We start from the raw sequence: 17,793 nt of genomic DNA on the forward strand, positions 1-17,793 counted from the left end.
GGCCAGCTGGGGCTGGGGACACTGTGACAAGACTTAGTCATTTCTTGGTTTCTTCTCGGGAGCACCATTTGCAAGATGATGCATCATTCATTCTTTCCAAAAGTCTTCCCCGCGGGCCTGGTGTTGCTTGTTGGTTGATGCAGTCGCCTTGGAGACTGACTCTCCTCCCTCCCCCACCTTCCCTCTTTTGCCTGGAAGCTCTGGCCCTCTGCCTCCGGGGCTTGGAAGAAGTTGACATCTGTTTCTTGTATCAGTCCTTTGTGCTCTGGGCCCGAACCCTGTGCAGAGTAGAGATTCTTGGTGAAGCCCAGCCAATCTAAGCCGATCCCCCACCCTGCAGAGAAACCGGGGTGTGGGCAGAGGGAGGCTGGTGGGAGGATGTGCTGAGGGGAGACAAGCCCAGCTCCAGCTTGGCCCCCTGGGCTAAGAGGCACTGCCTTCTCTGGGGGAATTAGGCCCGATGGATCCTTTCCCCCACATTATGCTCAGTGCCCTCTATGTCCTGCCCTTCCTCCCAGGGGTGCAAGCTCGGGAGAAGCAGCCTGCAGAGCCCCCAGCACCTCTCCGGAGGCGGGCGGCCAGCGATGGGCAGTACGAGAACCAGTCGCCAGAACCTGCATCCCCCCGTAGTCCTGGGGTTCGCTCCCCTGTCCAGTGCGTCTCCCCAGAGCTGGCTCTCACCATCGCTCTCAATCCTGGAGGGCGGCCCAAAGAGGTGAGTCCTGGGGCCACAGAGGGTAGCAGAGCCCACCTGAACTATTGAGCAACTTGATGGTTAACTGGGCAGCAATGACCTGTCAGTAAACTCAGTAATTTTTCCTCCCTGCATCCTCAGCCTAGGTCTCCTCTCAGGCTTGTGGAATCTGGAGCCCATTTCCTTCACTAAATAGCTTTTATGCCCCTACTTCTTCCATGAACACTGAGACTGAGGTTCCCTTCTTGATTCCTAAAGGGCACCCCTTAGTAGGGTGGTAAGGATCCTGGGTATGATGTAGGTGACCACAGTCTCTAAACTCCAAGCCAGATCCTAGAGACTGACTTTGTTTTTGAGCCCTTTCTAGACGTAGGGTTTTCTTGGGAGATCAAATTTCAATGTCAAATTGTTTGTATTTCTGAGACGGTTCAGTAGTTTGAGGAAGTAGGTCTTAAACTTTAGCGAGCATAACAATCACCAGGGAATCTACTAAAAATGTAGATCCCCAAGTCCCCCCTCCAGAGATTCTAGCCTATTAGACCTGGGATGGGACCCAAGAATCTTCATTTTAAACATGCACCTGGAAGATTCTGATGTGAGTGGCCCATATTTGATAAAATCCAGGTTAACAAGTCATTCTGGATATAAATGGCTTTTGGACATCTTTTCTCTCTTGCCTTCAGTCCCCTGCCCCCAGCGCCTTCTCTTTGGCCCTGTTGTGAAATATTTCCAAGGCAGGTGCTGCCGGACCATGGCCTTGCAGATAGCCACTTTCTATTCTCTTGGCTGCAAGGAGTTGTTGGGCTCACGGATGGCGAGGATCTCCCTTTGACCTCTGTGTTTACCGGGGGAGGGCGGCGGTCAGGCTGGTTAACTGGGAACTCCTCCTCTTCAGGGTCACAGCCACTGTTTTCCTCCCTTGTTCTTCTGCAGCCCCATCTGCACAGCTACAAGGAGGCCTTTGAGGAGATGGAGAGAACCTCCCCGACCAGCCCACCGCCCAGTGGGGGTAAGAACTTCACACTCAGCCTGCCTTCCCTGGGTCCCCTCTGGCCTGTGTAAGCACCCAGGTTTGGGGGTGCTGGCAAAGTTGGGAGGGGCCAGAACCGGTCCTTCTCATCCCTATGGCTCATTTTACTTCAGCTTCTCTCCCCCGCTTCTATTCTTTTCTGCCGTCCACGCTCACACGTCTATGGATGCAGCAGCCACAGTCCTGGGATCTGAACTGACCTACAGTGGGGCCCCTGGACTCCCATATTATGGAGTTTGCTGGTTGCTGAGAGTCTTCACATCCTATGTGCAAAACATCCCCCATCCTAAAGGGACTCTTTGTGACTTGCTGGTGTGTCTCTGAGACACCCCTTGACCTTCTTGCTTCTGACCCCCATTTTTGTCTGCATCCAGGCACCTCTTCCACTTCAGGCAACCTATTTAGTTTCCACCGAGGAAAGAAAGGCTCAGAACCCTCAGGCTGACCGTATCCCCATCTCATTCATCCCTTGGCTTCCAGACAGGAGCCTTTAGTCTGTATCCCCCTGATGCTCTCACAGGAGAGGCAAATCCCTGAAGGGCAGAGACATTTTTACCCAAAGAGAAGACCTGCATGAGCCCAGGAGAGGGGCAGTGTTCCTTTTTGTGGTAGAAGAGACATGAGGAGGAGCTGGAGGAGGCCTGGGAAAGCAGTGATGGAGCAGTACCAGGCTGTGAAGGACTCAGGGTCCCTGTGAGAGGCCCGGGTCGGCAGAGGTAGAGAGGCTGGCGATGCTCCAGGATCAGATTGGGTGGGCCCTGCCCAGGCTATTCATTTGTCCCGCTGAGAGGGGAGGAGGGTGAGGACAAGGGAGTTGGAGCTGGCCATGCGTTCTCCTGGTGGTCGGCTGTCCCGCAGAGGGGAGGAATGTGACACCAGTACCTGGCCCCTGTGCCAGCAGAACTCGTGTTGGCTACCATCTTGGACAGGCAGGAGGCTGAAGCTATGAGTGGATGCCATGGCTGTCCAGTGGAAAAATAACACGAGCCATGTTTGCACTGGAGAATTTACTAATAGCTCTATTAAAGAACATACAGGAAACTGGAGAAAGTAATTGTAATGATTTTTAAATTTAACTCAAAATATCCAAAGTATTATCATTTCAATAGGTAAATCGAAATAAAAATATTAATGAGATATCTTACAAGCTTTTTAAAAAATATCTAAAAAGAGGCTGGGGAAATTAATTTTAATAATAGATTTTATTTAACCCCAAGGATCTAAAATATCATTTCAACATGTAATCAGTATGAAGAGATATTTCACATTCTTGTTTCATACAAGGTTGAAATCACTGTGTGTTTCACACTTACAACTTTGTTTAGACTGGCCACACCACCGGTGTTCCTTAGCCCCACGTGGCTCATGGCTACCATATTGGACAGTGCAAGCCCAGGGCAATCTGCTCGAGATACCTCTGTGCCTTTTATGACTCGTGGAATGTCTCTCCCTGGTCTTAACCCCCCACCTTCACACCTGCTCCAATTCCCTGTGGGTCCAAATAGCCAGGATCCTGGCCAGCACCCTGTCTGGGATGAAGCCATCTGGGCTGGGCTAGAGTTGGGTTCTGCCACATGTTTCTGTTCGCATTCTTCTCTCCCTCCCCTTCTCCCCTTGGCCAACCCCGAGAGCCCTGGGCAGGGAGAATAAGTTAGAGGTTTCCTCCATGCACAGAGGCGGAGAAATGCGAGGAATTCTTCTCTCAGGAAGCCAAGCCTTGCCAGGCTTCAGGGCCACCCACTTGTCTGCCTCAGCAGATGGGCCAGATTCCTGGGGACTGAGGACAGGAGTGATTAGGGAGTTGGAGGTGCTGAGGGGAGCCTAGAGAAACCTCCCACCGCCTCTGTCCCCTTGTCCCCTTCACCTCCTTTCACTGGTCCACCTGTGCCTCTGCTGCACCTGCTGGGCAAACACATGCAAACTTGTGGGCTGGACAGGCTTCGTGGTCATTCCACGGACAGTGGTCTCTGAGGCTGGGCTCATTCTTCCATAATTAATCACGTTCAAAGTTGCAAGATACCTCTGTGTGTGTGTGTGTGTGTGTGTGTGTGTGTAATGAGAGAAAGAGGGACACACAGGAGCATGCAGGCCTAGACCTACGCCATGGCTAGATGTTTGTGTCTGTACATATTTGTCCCCTCTGCTGTATTTGTCTGTTGGGCATCTCAGGGTTAGAGTGGAGAATAGGGGTGGGCCACCCATCTGGACTCTTGCGATGCCTCTCTATTCCCCCAGACACCTATGTACACACCAGCATGTGCACAGATAAGTTATTTAAATTGCTTTCATTGAAAGATTATATTTTGGGGGGTTAGTTTCCTATAGGTCTCACTGTCTTTGGGGAGAGGGAGGAGGTGCCAGGGAGGGTCCCGGAGCTGCTGTGTGGGACCTGGGCACCCAAGGGGCACAGCTAGTCTGTTGAGGCCATCGGTGTGGGGCAGGCAGTCTTGGGCTCTGGCACCTGTGCGGCTGCATGTCCTCAGCAGCTGTGGCCTCTGCAGGGTCCCGAGAGCTGCGGCCGGAGACACAGAGCTCATTTCTTTACTTGTCCTCAGAGGTGTGTTAGGAGACGTGGCAGCTGCCGCTGAGAAATCTCGTGACTGGGCATAGCAACTGCCCTGCAGCTCAGCTCGGAGTCCGGCCACGTCCTTGGCTAATGGGAGAAAGCCTGACCGCCCTTTGTGACCTTGTGTGTTATGTGGCACTTCCAACCCAGACGGGCGGCTTGGGAGGGAGCTGGGGCTCGTGCAGGGTGGTGGTGCTCTTGGCCGAGGATTGTAGAGATGGGGCTTCTCCCTCTTCCAGAACACAGAGGTTTGGCGGTTAAGAGAGCCCCCTGTTGAGAAATTCTCTCTTCGTGGGGCTTGCAAGAGACCTGTTTGGCTGGGGGCCAAAGGCCTGTGGCCGAGGGCTAGCCTGGGGACTCAGGGTTCTGCTGGTGGTCCCTTGTCCTCCTTCTGTCCTTTACATGTTGTGCTGTCTTGATACTCCATTTTCTTTAAGTCCATCTGCCTGTGTGTGTGTGTGTGTGTGTATGTTTGTGCGTGCCTGTTTGTTTGGGGGCGGGTAGGGAAAGTGAGAGAAGGGGGTTAGAGAGAGAACAACATAGAGCAAGGCAGAGGGCACCCGAGGAACCAACGTGTATGTTATAAACCACGGCCCTGTGGAGGGACCATAGCAAAGGAACTCAGGGCCTAGGGATAGAAATTACTTTCTGGAGGTTGAGGGGCAGGGCCACTTGCTGACTTCCTTTAGCCTTTACACTGTGGAGAAACACAGAGACGGGAGAGGGCGGTGGGAGCCACAGCAGCGTCCTCGGGGCTGGGGCTGGTTCGTCCGCTCGGCCTTCTGCTGCCCACCCTCCCCGACACGCCCAGGCTCAGGAGGGGTCCTCTCCCCACCCCATCACCCGCGCTCACTGCTGGGGTCTCGCCTCTTCTTCTCGGCGCAGTGCGCTCCCCTCCAGGTCTGGCCAAGACACCTCTGTCTGCTCTGGGCCTGAAGCCCCATAACCCAGCCAGCATCCTGCTGCACCCCACCGGCGGTGAGTGGTTCCAGTGGGAAGGGAGGTGGTCGGGGAGGCTGGAGGGAGGAGTGGGGGGGTTGGAGGACCCCTGTGGTCCTGGGCAGGGCCCAGAGGTGGTGGGTTCTCAGGACCCTTCTGGAAACAAGGTGGCAGCTTAGCTCTGTGTCCATGCTGAGATCAGGCCTCGGTGGGGCTCTCTGTGCGGGGTTTGAGGGGGACGGATCCCTCTGTAGCCTTCCTGCCATTGCCTGGTGGGGTCAGTGCCGCTCCCAGCATCCTCTGACATGGGGGTTTGGAGGCCTGCCCTGTTTCCTTGGAGTCGGTTAGGTCTCTGCCGGAAGCCTGGCTTCCACCCCGCAGCGTCCAGGCGCTCGTGTACACGCACACACCCCCGGCTCACACCTCGTCACAGTTCCCGGCTCCTCTCCTCCCTGTGGGGAAGGGGCACGTGGGGGCCCTGGGCCCTCAGTGGCCGTTTCCAACAGGCTGAGCCCAGAAACTTGCTCCCTAGACTCTGGTTTTGGGGCTGGGCTGGGACTCTGGGGACAGCTTTGCTTCTTTTCCTTGGTCACCAGAAGACTGATCCAGCCAGGTAGGCGGGCAGTGGCGTGCACGTGTGACCCACGCAGACACAGCGGGGCACAGCCTCCCACTCAGGATGTGTCTGCATGGCCAGGGACGCCAGGTCACTGGCTGGGGGGGCTGCCTGTCACCAGGCCAGCACACTCCTGCTTGAGGCGCGGGAGCTGTGACAAGGACACCGGGCCTGCTGTTCCCAAGAGCGAAGCCCTCTCTCAGCGGTGTGCCCTGAGTGCCTCGCCACCCTGGAGCCCCGGGGCCCTGTCTGGGTGGACCGCAGCCCTCACCCTGCGGCTCTTCTGGAGAGTCCGTCTCTGGCCCCGTCTCACCCCTGCTTTCCCACCTCCCTTTTCTCAGCAAAGTCTCTCTCAAGAAATAACCCTCGTTAATCCATCTCTCTCTCTCTCTCTCTCCTTTTTGCTCTTCCTCTCCGCTTTATCACCTGCCTCTCTTTCCTGCCTCTCCTTCCTCCTCACCTCTCTTCCCATCTTCCCTCAGAGGAGGATGAGGGGAAGGTGGTGACAGAGCTTTCTGAAGGTAAGTGTGGCATTGCCGTGCGGCTGCTTCCCGCTCTCCGGGTCTGGGAATGGCTTTTCACTCCGTTTGCTCTGCCTGACCTGGGGGGCCAACCCTCTTCTCTGATCAGGTCTCATGTGACTGAGCACATAGCCCCCTGGTCCCCACCCCTGTGCTGAGCTGTCACTCCGGATGCTGACTGAGGCGCTCACGCTCGCAGAGCGCAGGTCCGGGCACGGACAGGGTCCCGGCGCTACTGCCACCTTGCCGACGGGACACCCCTCCCCCGGCGGTGCTTCCGCCCGCCTGCCTGGGGTGCAGCAAGCCCCTTCAGAGGGCGGGTCTCCTTATCCCATTTCCCGGGTGAGCCCCACGTTTATAGCTCAGAGCACGGTTTCTCAGCCTCGGCACTACCGACGTTTAGGGCCGGACAGTTCTTAGTTGTGGGGCCGCCGTGTGCATTGTAGGATGTTTAGCAGCGTCCCTCACCTCTACCTGCTACACGCCAGTCGCGACAGTCAAAATGGCTCAGACGTGGCGGATAACCATCCCCGGTTCAGAGCCGCTCTCTTGGAGCCACAAGCTGCCTTCTTGAAGCCCTTGCCTGGTTTCATATCAACACAGACGGTAGGACGTCTGTCTTTCTGGGATCTTGGATGACTCTGGGGATTTTGGAAGAGCTATGGACTCACCCCTATACAGATGCCTCCGGATATCCGTGCACATAATTGTGACAGGTTCAAGGAGTTAGCACATCTGCGTCCTGGCTTAACCCCTGATTTAGATGAACTCGCATCGCACACAGAGAAGCAGAGAGGGGATGTAACCTGGTTGAAGGCCTTTAATGTATTAGGAACATAATTCAAATGATGACTCAGAGCAGCAGGTGGAACGAAGGGAATGCCGGCCTGTGCGGCCTGGGTGGCCTGGGCATCGATGTCCCCGTCTATACCGGGGTTGCTTGGACGGGGTGGGCGCCGCCGAGCGCCTTCCAGCTTGGATGTGTTAGATGTTCTGACTTCTCATCTTGGCCCTGGAGCTGTGTGGCCTGGTTTCTTTAAACAGTCCGTCCGGTTTCTTTCCTTCTTTCTTTCTTTTTTTTTGACTGCACCACGGCTTGTGGGATCTTAGTTCTCCAACCAGGGACTGAACCTGGGCCCTCAGCAGTGAGAGCGCAGAGTCCTAACCGCTGGATCGCCAGGGAATTCCTCCATCTGGTTTCTTAAGCCCACTTCCCACTTCCCTTTGCACTCATTACCTTGATTTTCTATCCCCAAATTGGGCATGGGCTGTGCCCCTCTGAATCTGCCATCACCCACAAAAGATGGCTGGAGTTTCCCATAAAGCTTTGCTCACTCCTAGCCAGCCAGAGTTCTGGCAACAATGCCAGGCTGCCTGGGGGGTGCAGAACAAGGCAGCCCCCCAGCAACAGATCCCAGAATGGGGAGAGCCACAGCGGGGCCTCACCCCCGGTCAACCTCATACCCGGGGAGAGGACCTTCCCCAGGCTGATGGCTGACTGCTGGTCCCCAGCAGGAGTCTAGAATCAGCTGGGGCCCGGAGCCGGTGTGCGTGTGCTGTGTTCCACGTGCACACCCACACAGGAGGCTCTTGGGTCTCTTCGTGGTTGCTGATCTCCACAGACTGGTGGGACCCACACGCTCTCCAGTGGGAAGGTCTGAGGGTGACAGGCCCTGGCTGTGTGTTCCCCACTTTGGGGTGACACTTCAACAGATCGGAAGTGACACCTGACCCTTGCACCTTATGAGTGACTCTCAGCCTACAGGGCCCCGAGCCCTCTGACCCTCTTCCATCTGTCCTCGAGCCACAGAGTTTGCAGGGGAAGGTTCTTAGGGATCGACTCTACCACACCCATCGTTTTCACAGATGTGGAGCTGAGGTCTGTGTTGTGGGGTGAGGGTGGGGCATCTTCCCAAGGTCACAGTTAAGAGGAAGCAGGGCCGAGACTGCTGGACTTACTGGTCTCCTGTCTCCTAATCAAGGGGCTGTTTCAAAGCCCTCCTCCTGCCTCCAGGCGCCATGCCCTGGGATTCCAGCATGGGGATCGGAATTGTTGTCAATCCCCTCCCTGAGGAGGGAGGTGGGTGGAGGCAGGGGACATTCCGTTTTTCCTGACTCATGCATCACCTCCCGGGTCAGACTTTGCTGACCCTCTGAAGCACTGCTTGATTTCCCTGCTGATACTTTGATGGGAAATTCAGAAAAAGATGCTTGCGAGGAAAAATAATCAGAGACAGACAGACTTATTCAGCTAGGGGAAAAAAAGACTTTAGGAGAGTCTGTTCCGTTCAATGTGCCGTGCTAAATGCTTTACATTCGTTCATTCTGTCATTCGTTGATTCATTGATTCATTGATTCAACAAATATTTTGTGTGCCTCCTATGTGCCAGGCACTCTGGGGATATAATGATAAGCAGTACTATGATTCCTAATCTCGTGGAGGAAATTCATTTAATTCAGAATTAAATTATCACCGAGAATTAAGTATTGAGATAAGTGCTCCAGAGCAAAGGGATACAGTTTTATGAGACCCTGGCTCATAAAAGAAGAAGTAAGATGGGAGGGTGAGTGACATTAACTCAGTGACACTGGGATGGGAGAAGAGCATTCCATGTAGAGGTAAAGGGCATGTGCAAAGGCCCTGGGGTGGGAGGAACAGCATGTTTTTTTCCATGAACTGCAAAGTCAGTGAAGTGAGAGCAAGGGAGATCTGGAGGCCAGAGCAAGGGCGGGGAGTGTGGTACAGAGTGAGGGTCAGCAGGCAGGGGCGGGACCGTGTGGGTCATTGTCACATCATCTTGTTTAATAATCACAGAAGCACTGTGAGGAAGGTGGTAGGAACCCCAGTTTGCTGATGAGGAGATGACATGTACGGATGTTAAATGACTTGTCCAGGCCCAGACAGTCAATTGGGGGCACGGCTGAGAGCCTACGCTGGATCAGCCCATGGAGGCTGCCCCTTTCCATGTGATCGCACAGGGCACAACCTCTAAACATAAACAGTGTCTTTGCTGGGTACCCTTCTCCATGAAGGAAGGAGAGGAAGAAAGCCTGTAACAGTAAAGGCATGATAGCCTCGAGATATCAAGGATATCTTCCCAGTGGGGAAACAGGGAAAGAAACTGCTGAACCTTCTTTCCTGGAGGAACGGGAACAGGGAACATTCAGCTTAGGTTCTGTCTGTTCAGATGATTAGATGGGATGGATGTGGCACAAAGGAAGACAGTGGACTAGAAATGGCCCTTCTGGGGATCCTTCCTGCTCTGAGATCCTCGGTGATGGGTGTACTGTGGCATCTGGGTATTTTAGGGCAGTGCTGTGCAACACAGATTTACTGAGCACCTACTCTGTGCCAGGTCCTGTGCTAGGTACTGAGGGCTTAAAGATGACTGAGCTAGCCTGGTAAAGACAGATATCTCCGCATAGGGTAGAAGTGCTGAGCCGGGGGAGGAACAGGGTGTGATGGGAGCTCAGAGGAGGGCTGTGTGGCCCAATCTCAGAGTTTGGAATTCTAACTTTTGAGCTCCTGGATTGGGCCTCGGAGGTTTTACTTCCTCCCTCCCCCCTATCCGCATGTCTTCATTTCACTTGGAGCGGGCAGGCCCTTTCTCCCCAGGCAAAGAACCTTTTCTGGGAGGCAGGAAATGCACTTCAGGGTGTGGGTGAAGAGCTGAGAGTGCCCCCAGCCTGGTGGGGCTAAGTCACTCAGCCTCACGTCCAGCTGCTCTCAGCCTCCAACAGCCACTTGGAATGGGTTTGGGCTCCTGGAATGTTCTACACGAAGCACCCTCCCTGGCCCCTCCTCTCCTGCCCTTCCCAGTTCCCGTTGCCTCTGGGTGCAGCTGCTTGGGATCGGCAGAGAGGAGGAAAGCCGGAGGGGAGAGGACAGAGGGGGGCAGGCACAGGCACGGCTCGGGTACAGGTGGGCAACGGTGGGGCTGCTTATGAACTGGCGTTGCAACTAGTGGAAAGAATTAGAAGGGACTTTCCTTCTCTTGTCACTCGATCCTAGCTGGGCAGGTGAGTAGTATTCTCATTCCCGTTTTACACATGAGGAAACTGAGTCCCAGAAACGTTCAGCAGCCTGCTCCAGGTCACCCCTCCAGTAAGTGAAAGAAGGGGGAGCCCACAGGTTGTATGTTGTACTGAGGTAGGGAGGAGAGAGGGAGGATGGGGACAGACAGGAAAAGGGAGGTATTTTCAATATGGAAATCTGAGTCTGAAAACTTGGGAAAATGGATGTTTTGGCCCAAAAGGTTGGTTTTGAACAGTTCTGGAGATGGACTTAGAAAATCAAATATCTTCCCAAAGAGCCCTCCTGCTCTGGGTTCATGAGGAGCAGAGATTGAGTGAATCTCTACCCCTGATTTGGGCCTGGAAGGTCAGCCAACCAAGGAAGAGGATGGATGTAGAGAGTAAGGTGAGGGCAGAGCCAGGCGGGCTGGGCCTGAAATCCACAGGCTGCGAGCCCCAGAGCAAAGCCCCCAGGCTAGTTGGCCACCTAAACTCATAGGGCTGTTTCCAGCCTTCGTGGTGGGAATGGCCGCTGGTGCTTCTCCCTGGGTAAGCAGTCCTGTCCTCCAAGTTCAGATGCTGAGTCCTCTGAGAGCTCCTCTGTAGCTTAGGATCTGATGGGAGTGGGGATGGGGCTCATGAGCCTGATGCCTTATGAATGTGGCCATCCTATAGGATCTCAGGTTTTCTAATATCTCCAACTTTCTAACATACAGTCCCACTGATGTTCTGTGCAAACTACACTCAGGCTCCTGTCACTATGTCTGGGCCAGAAGGAGTTAGTGGGGATGCAGCCTTGATTGATGGCAAACAGAGCAGATGGGAGTCAGCATCTGTGGTCCCAGGCTTGGCTCCGTCCTGACTCTGGCACCAGGTGGTGTGGGCGGCCTTACCTCAGTTCTACTGCTGGTAAAAGCAGTACGTGTACTTTTTTACAGGATGGGGTGCTTATGTGAGTTGGTAATATAGTATGAGTTGCTTACCCACTTCAGGTCTTGTTAGGAAACAGATGGCTCATTCCAATGGGGCAACCGAGGAGACAGTGGACTATTTAGAAGGTCTGGGCAAACCAACGAGGGATGGTGAAGCACCCCACCACCGGGTGGCTCTCCTAGCAGGAGGTGGGAGCCATCCGCACGCCAGGCCTGGAGGAACCAGGAGGGAGCTGGAGGAGAGGGCCCCCGACTGGAGCTGGGATCTTGGGTGGAAGATGCAGCCCTGGCACTTTGACCTTCTCTCCTCACCACCCCCCATCCCCTCCTGGTCCCTCCTACTAGCCAGCGGCCGAAGGTCAAAGCCATGTGGAGCCCTGAGCCCGGGGGTCTGGGGGATGCGGTCAGTAAAAGCTGGCCTGCAGGGACACAGAGCAGGTTGGGGAGTGGATCAGGAGGACATGGCAGGTGGAAAAGATCACCGACTTCAGGGCTCACCATGTGCATTTTAGCACTTTCTTTTTTTTAAAAATTGTTTATTTATTTATTTATTTATTTATTTATTATTGGCTGTGTTGGGTCTTCGTTTCTGTGCGAGGGCTTTCTCCAGTTGCGGCAAGTGGGGGCCACTCTTCATCGCAGTGCGTGGGCCTCTCACTATCGCGGCCTCTCTTGTTGCGGAGCACAGGCTCCAGACGCGCAGGCTCAGTGATTGTAGCTCATGGGCCCAGTTGCTCCGCGGCATGTGGGATCTTCCCAGACCAGGGCTTGAACCCGTGTCCCCTGCATTGGCAGGCAGACTCCCAACTACTGCGCCACCAGGGAAGCCCACCATGTGCATTTTAGCTTGAACTTTTGGGGTCAGCAAGAATTCAAGAGAAGGAGAAAAACGAATGTGTGCCTTTTAGGTCTTAGGTATTGTGCACCTCTGTGTGGGTGGGGCAGAGGGTGAAGGTGACACATCTACTAGTATGTGGGACAGAAACTTATTGAGGACTTACTGTGTGCCAGGCACTGCAAATTCAGATCAGCAAGGAGCCCGGGGCTGCCAGGGGGCAGATGGATCCCCTTGCCATCTCTGGGTGGGAGAGAAGGGTGCTAAGCGCTGCGGGCACCAGCGTGAAGCCGAGAGCCTGGAGGTGTCCAGGAGGAGTTTTCAGAGAGTGACCCCGGGAGGTGAGGGATGGGCAGGGAAGGTGGGCTCTGGCCTTGGGTCTCAATTGCCATTTCTGTGGGCATGAGGGGTCCTGTCTGAGGTCTCTTCTGTCAGTCTGAGTTACCCCAGAGCATGGAGCCAGCCCCCCAAGGCTAAAGACACGCTGAAATTCTCGGCTCCCCGATTTTCACCCGGCGGTATGTGCAGGGCCCAAGAGTAGGGCCTGGGCCAGACTGCCTGGGTTCCTAGGCCAATTCTGCCACATTCTATGTGTGGCCCGGGCAAGATACCTACATTCTCCAAATTCTACTCTCCTCATACAGTTGTTTGCTATTTTTACTATTATTAATAGCCCTGTGGAGCTGGCTCTTCTCTGGCTGATGGGCTGGAGTTCTGGGTAGCAGCCAACTCTGGGTGTCCCAGGCGGCTGTGGCCCCTCTAGGCCACCCAGAACCAGCAATGAGAGTCAGGAGATGGTAGCCGTGGCCACTGATTGGCTGTGTGTTCTGGGGCAAGTCGCTCCACCTCTCTGGGCTGAGCAGACAGGTTACATCAGGAGCCAGCAATCTGTGGCCAAATCCGGCCCATCATCTATTTTTGTAAAGAAAGTTTTATTGTAACACAGCCACGCTCATCGCTTTATGTATTGTCTGTGGCTGCTTGCGCAATAACAACAGCAGAACTGAGCAGCTGTGAGAGAGACCATCTGGCCCTCTAAGCCTGAAATATTTACTGTCGGGCGCTTTTCAAAAAAAGTGTGCTACCCATCTCTTAGCTCCAGCAGGGCCTCAGGCTTGGACGGCATGGCATCATTGCCTTTGGAGGGGCTGTGGCCTGGGGCTTCTGTGAGGTGGGTGGGTGGCCTGGGCTGGTTGAGGGGGCTTTTGAGGAGGCCTTGCTGGCCTCTGCCCACATGGACTCTATCTCTGGGTGCCGAGGTGGCTGGTCCTGTGTCACCCTGGGCCGGGTCCCTGGAATAGGCTGCCCCACGCCCGTGCCTTTGCAGACCTCTTGCCCCAGCCCCATTCACTGTTGCTGTTGGTTGGAGGAAACTCCGTGTGGAAACTAAAAGATACACTGGCAGCCTCTGGCTGGAGTTGTATGCAGACCGCCACTGCAGGCCTCCTCTGTAAAGGGCCCTGTTCTAAAGGACCATCCTCTCCCTGGGTCCCCAGGCCTCTGGGCCTGGATGCAGGATATCGGGCCTGGAAGTCACCTCAGAGACCAGGGCCTGTAGCGGCCCCATAACACCTTGGTGATTGGGCTCCTTCCAAAGTAAAGTTTTCTTTGGGCTGAGGGGAGGGGGCTATTCTCTGGCTCAGTGGCCAGCACAGTCCGGCTGCAGTGCCCCCTGCCCCCGCCCCCAGGGCTGCACAGGCTCTGCAGTTCTTCCATTTCTGAGGCTGGTTTCAGCAGATGCCCTAATTGCGGGCAGAGGGTGGGTGTGTGCTCAGATCATGTCCCCCCCTGGGACGTCCTCAGGGCCGGTGCCAGGTTTGGAGGTGGTAGGAATGTCATCTATCCCTGATCCTGTCCCTGGAGAAGCCCAGAGTGCCCTGCTTCTTCTTCCCGTTTGATAAGAAGTTAGTTTGGGGGCTGGCTTCAGAGGCCGGGGTCGGGGGTTGGGAGGGGCGCACAGCACTGGGTGGGGGGGTGGCCCGGGAGACCTGAGTCCTGGTTGTGCCTCCAGCCACTTCACTCTCCAGGCCTCAGCATCCGCATCTGCAAAATGACTTTTCTGGCACTTGCTCCTCCCCCCTCCCCCGCCTAGCCTTCCTCTCAGGCCATTCTGAACACCAAGCGGGATAATGATGTCAGTCTCGGGAGGAATGCTAAGTGTGTCAGGCAAGGTGGGTGGGTGTGTCTTGGCATGCAGGGGCTGGGCGTAACTCACTGGCACAGGCCTGTTGCTAGGCCAGCAAGCCTGTTTCTGGATGCTGGGTGTGGGGAGGAGCCAGCGTGAACCCTGGCGCTGTCCCGAGATGCACGGCTGGGCTGGAGCTTGGGGTCCACGAAGAGCTCAGACTCCAGCGGTGCCTGGGGAGCCTAGAAGGGCCTGGGGGCCTGGGTAGCAGGTCGTAGAAAAGAAGCAGCTAGAGGGGATACCAGTGAAGGATGGGCATCCTGGCTCTAGGAGGGAGGATTCTGTGATGGCTGTGTTTTGGGGTCCATTTCTGGGAAGATTCTCAGAACAAGGCCCTGGTTAAAGGTTCCCTGGGGGCTCTCACAGCTTCTCCAAGATGCTGGGAAGAGGGTGGGCCTGGGAAGGCAGAAGCCCTGGAGAATTGCCCTTTGCCTGCTTGGCTGTCCACATAGGCCCTGGGGAAGGGGGTTCCCTGGAGGTTGGGTGGGGTCCACACTGCAACCCTGTGGATCCAGACTCAGTCCCTGTCCCCTTGCCCCTTCCAGAGCCCCGGAGCTATGTGGAGTCAGTGGTGCGGACGGCAGTGGCTGGGCCCCGCACTCAGGATCCTGAGCCCAAGAGCTTTAGCGCGCCGGTTGCCCAGGCCTATGGCCGCGAGACACCCCTGAGGAACGGGACCCTGGGAGGCTCCTTTGTCTCCCCCAGCCCCCTTTCCACCAGCAGCCCCATCCTCAGCGCTGACAGGTAAGTGGGGAGGAAGATCCAGGCCTGGGACAGCACAGATGAGGCCTCTTGGATCTGTCTAGGGCGTGGACAGGCAGAAATCACATCCAGGTTGCTGCCCCTGGGAAACTAGCTCATCAGGGTGCATGGTGAGAGCATCCCCTGAATGCCAACTCCCCGGGGAGAGTACGAAGGTGAACCAGGCATAGTCCCTTACCCCAGGTTTATTTATTTTTTAAAAAATAAATTTATTTATTTTATATTTTTGGCTGTGTTGGGGTCTTCGTTGCTGCACGCAGGCTTTCTCTAGTTGTGGTGAGCAGGGACTACTCTTCGTTGCGGTGCGTGGGCTTCTCATTTTGGTGGCTTCTCTTGTTGCAGAGCACGGGCCCTAGGCACGCGGGCTTCGGTAGTTGTGGCTCACGGGCTCTAGAGCGCAGGCTCAGTAGCTGTGGCGCAAGGGCTTAGTTGCTCCGCAACATGTGGGGTCTTCCCGGACCAGGGCTCGAACCCATGTCCCCTGCATTGGCAGGCGGATTCTTAACCACTGCGCCACCAGGGAAACCCCTATGTTTTAATTTAAAAAAAAAATTTATTTTTATTTTTTGGCCACACCACGCGGCATGAGGGATCTTATTTCCCAACCAGGGATGGACCCCGTGCCCCCTGCAGTGGAAGTGTGGAGTCTTAACCACTGGACTGCCAGGGAAGTCCCCTTCCCCCAAGTTTAAAATCGAACACGAGTAATTACTATGTGGTGAGTGCTTCCTGTGTGTCAGGCATTTTGCTAAGTGCTTTCTGTTTAAACCTCACAGCAATCCTATGAGGTAGGTACTATTATTATTCACACTTCTCAGAAGAAGAAACTGAGGCAGAGAGACATAAAGTAGCTTATTCAAGGTCCTACAGCTAAATAATAGCAGAAATAGGGTTCAAACCAAAGGTGTGTGGCTCCGAACCCACATCTCTATCCTTCCCCACAGACCTGCGTTACGGTGCCCGCCGGTCACGGGGTGAGAGTCACATGTGCCCAAAGCAGATGTGTAAGCCAAGATCTCCGAGCAAGAGGCCGCTGTTTCTGGCTTGAGATGCAGAGAGGGTCTCTGGGGGCTGGAAGTATTTGTGCTGAGGCCAGAAGGATGAGCAGGGGTTGAAAGGTGAAGCGGGAGGGAAAGGCCCTTGCAGAAGGACAGCACGGCAAGGACAGAGACGGGGGTGTGGAGGTGTTGGGCATGGGGGCCTCGGGCACGCAGCTGCTGGTGAGGGGTTGCTGTAGGGTTAGAGGAGGGATGTCTTGGAGGATGGCCGGCTGGCGTTCTGAGGGGTGTCAGACAGAAAGGGTAGCCTGAAATTTCCCAGAGAGCGAGGCTCCTGTGTTTGGGGTGCAGTGAGAAGCTGCTTGACTGGGGGGTGGGGGCGAGGCTTTATGATGGGGCGACGGGGAAGGCAACATAGGAGAGGGACCCTGAGAGAAGCCTAGGCAGGGCAAAGGGTGCCAGGTGGGGAGGGGGCCCCGGAGAGCCTGCCCTGGAGGCCGGAACTTGCCTCCAGGAGGGGAGCCTACCCCGACCATCCCTTCCCATGTCCACTGCCCTTCCCAGCCCGGGACCCCACAGGGCCCGGTAACTGTCCAGCCACCTCTTCACACTTCTACAGGTGGAGGGGTGTGCCAGGCTTGCGGTGTACCTGCACTGGTCCAGGGTAATGCACCCCTCCCGGGTCGGGGCGTGGGGCGTGGGTGAGCAGAGGCAGTTTTCTTCTGGAGTCTAAGAATTTGAAACCTCAAGCCAAGCACACACCCCCAGTCCACCTCACCCCCTCCCCAGCCTCCTGATGGCTCCATTTTTGGAAAGGTCTGCCTCTGGGCAGAAGCTGCATTCTTCTTTTAGAGGAAAGGAGATTTTCCTCACCTCTCCAGCCACCCTTGCTGATATTCAGGGAGTGCTGACATTAGGAAGTTTTCACCGTTTCTCACTCCTCAAATTCCTCCTGCAGTAGGCCTCAGGAAGCCAGCTTCTCCTCCGGGATTAATCACCCAGAACTCCATTTCCATGTCCCCAGCCCCCGCTGTGCAGCCTGACCTATCCCCCCATTCCTCAGAATCCAGGTTATTCTTGTACCGAAGTGATGTTCCACTCTGGCCCCTTCTGGGATGCGAGGTAGACTTTGTCCTGGCCTGGCCCCTGACCTTCTCCCTGCCCTTGGCTCTTGCCTAGCCCTCCCACCTCACATCACCCAGGGGACCTGAGCTTATCCAACCTGGCCCAGGGTGTGGCCGGCCAGCCTCCAGGCTCCTCCCGGTCTGCGGCTCCAGGCTTTGGAGCATCGTCTTATGTAAGGACCTTCCCCACCCCCCTGCCCCAGGGGCTGCTGGTGCAGAGCTTGCCTGCTACCTCCCTGCAGCTGCTGCTTATGCGTGGCCCCTGTCAACCTTTGTTTCTCCTGCCGTATCATCGAGGAATAGAAGTTTGGGTCTGGAAGGACTCAGAGTCAGCTAACCTATTTCCCTCATTTTACACGTGGGAAAACTTTTAACAAGCAGAATCCAGGTTTCCCAACTCACAAGCCATGGACTTGTATCAGTACTTAACTTCAGAGGAGAACCTTTGACTGTGGCCATTCCCCCAGGTACAGTGCCCTCTGAGCTGAATTTTATCAGTCTTAGAATTGAGAGCGACCTCTGAGCTCATCTCATCTAACCTCTCAATGGAGGAAATTTCCTCCACAGCATTCGGGTC

The 17,793-nt window shown here is 55.3% G+C and overlaps 1 protein-coding gene and 1 long non-coding RNA gene across 12 annotated transcripts in view; one reads left to right on the forward strand and one right to left on the reverse strand.

Moving 5' to 3' along the window:
- TNS1 (tensin 1) overlaps window positions 1-17,793 on the forward strand; it is a 229,994-nt gene that overhangs the window by 192,994 nt on the left and 19,207 nt on the right. For 6 of the 11 annotated variants that reach the window (XM_082397656.1, XM_082397654.1, XM_082397658.1 and 3 more), the window contains 5 exons: window positions 519-715; window positions 1,628-1,703; window positions 5,176-5,268; window positions 6,328-6,366; window positions 14,878-15,076. In XM_082397656.1, coding sequence (XP_082253782.1) covers window positions 519-715; window positions 1,628-1,703; window positions 5,176-5,268; window positions 6,328-6,366; window positions 14,878-15,076 — 604 coding nt within the window. The remainder of the gene's footprint in view (window positions 1-518; window positions 716-1,627; window positions 1,704-5,175; window positions 5,269-6,327; window positions 6,367-14,877; window positions 15,077-17,793) is intronic. The other 5 variants (XM_082397657.1, XM_082397660.1, XM_082397663.1 and 2 more) reach the window with 3 other exon arrangements.
- LOC309631385 overlaps window positions 1-17,793 on the reverse strand; it is a 657,985-nt gene that overhangs the window by 139,873 nt on the left and 500,319 nt on the right. The window lies entirely within an intron of this gene.

This window comes from Balaenoptera borealis (assembly GCF_965194805.1).
Source record: "Balaenoptera borealis genome assembly, chromosome: 6".
Classification (NCBI taxonomy): domain Eukaryota; kingdom Metazoa; phylum Chordata; class Mammalia; order Artiodactyla; family Balaenopteridae; genus Balaenoptera; species Balaenoptera borealis.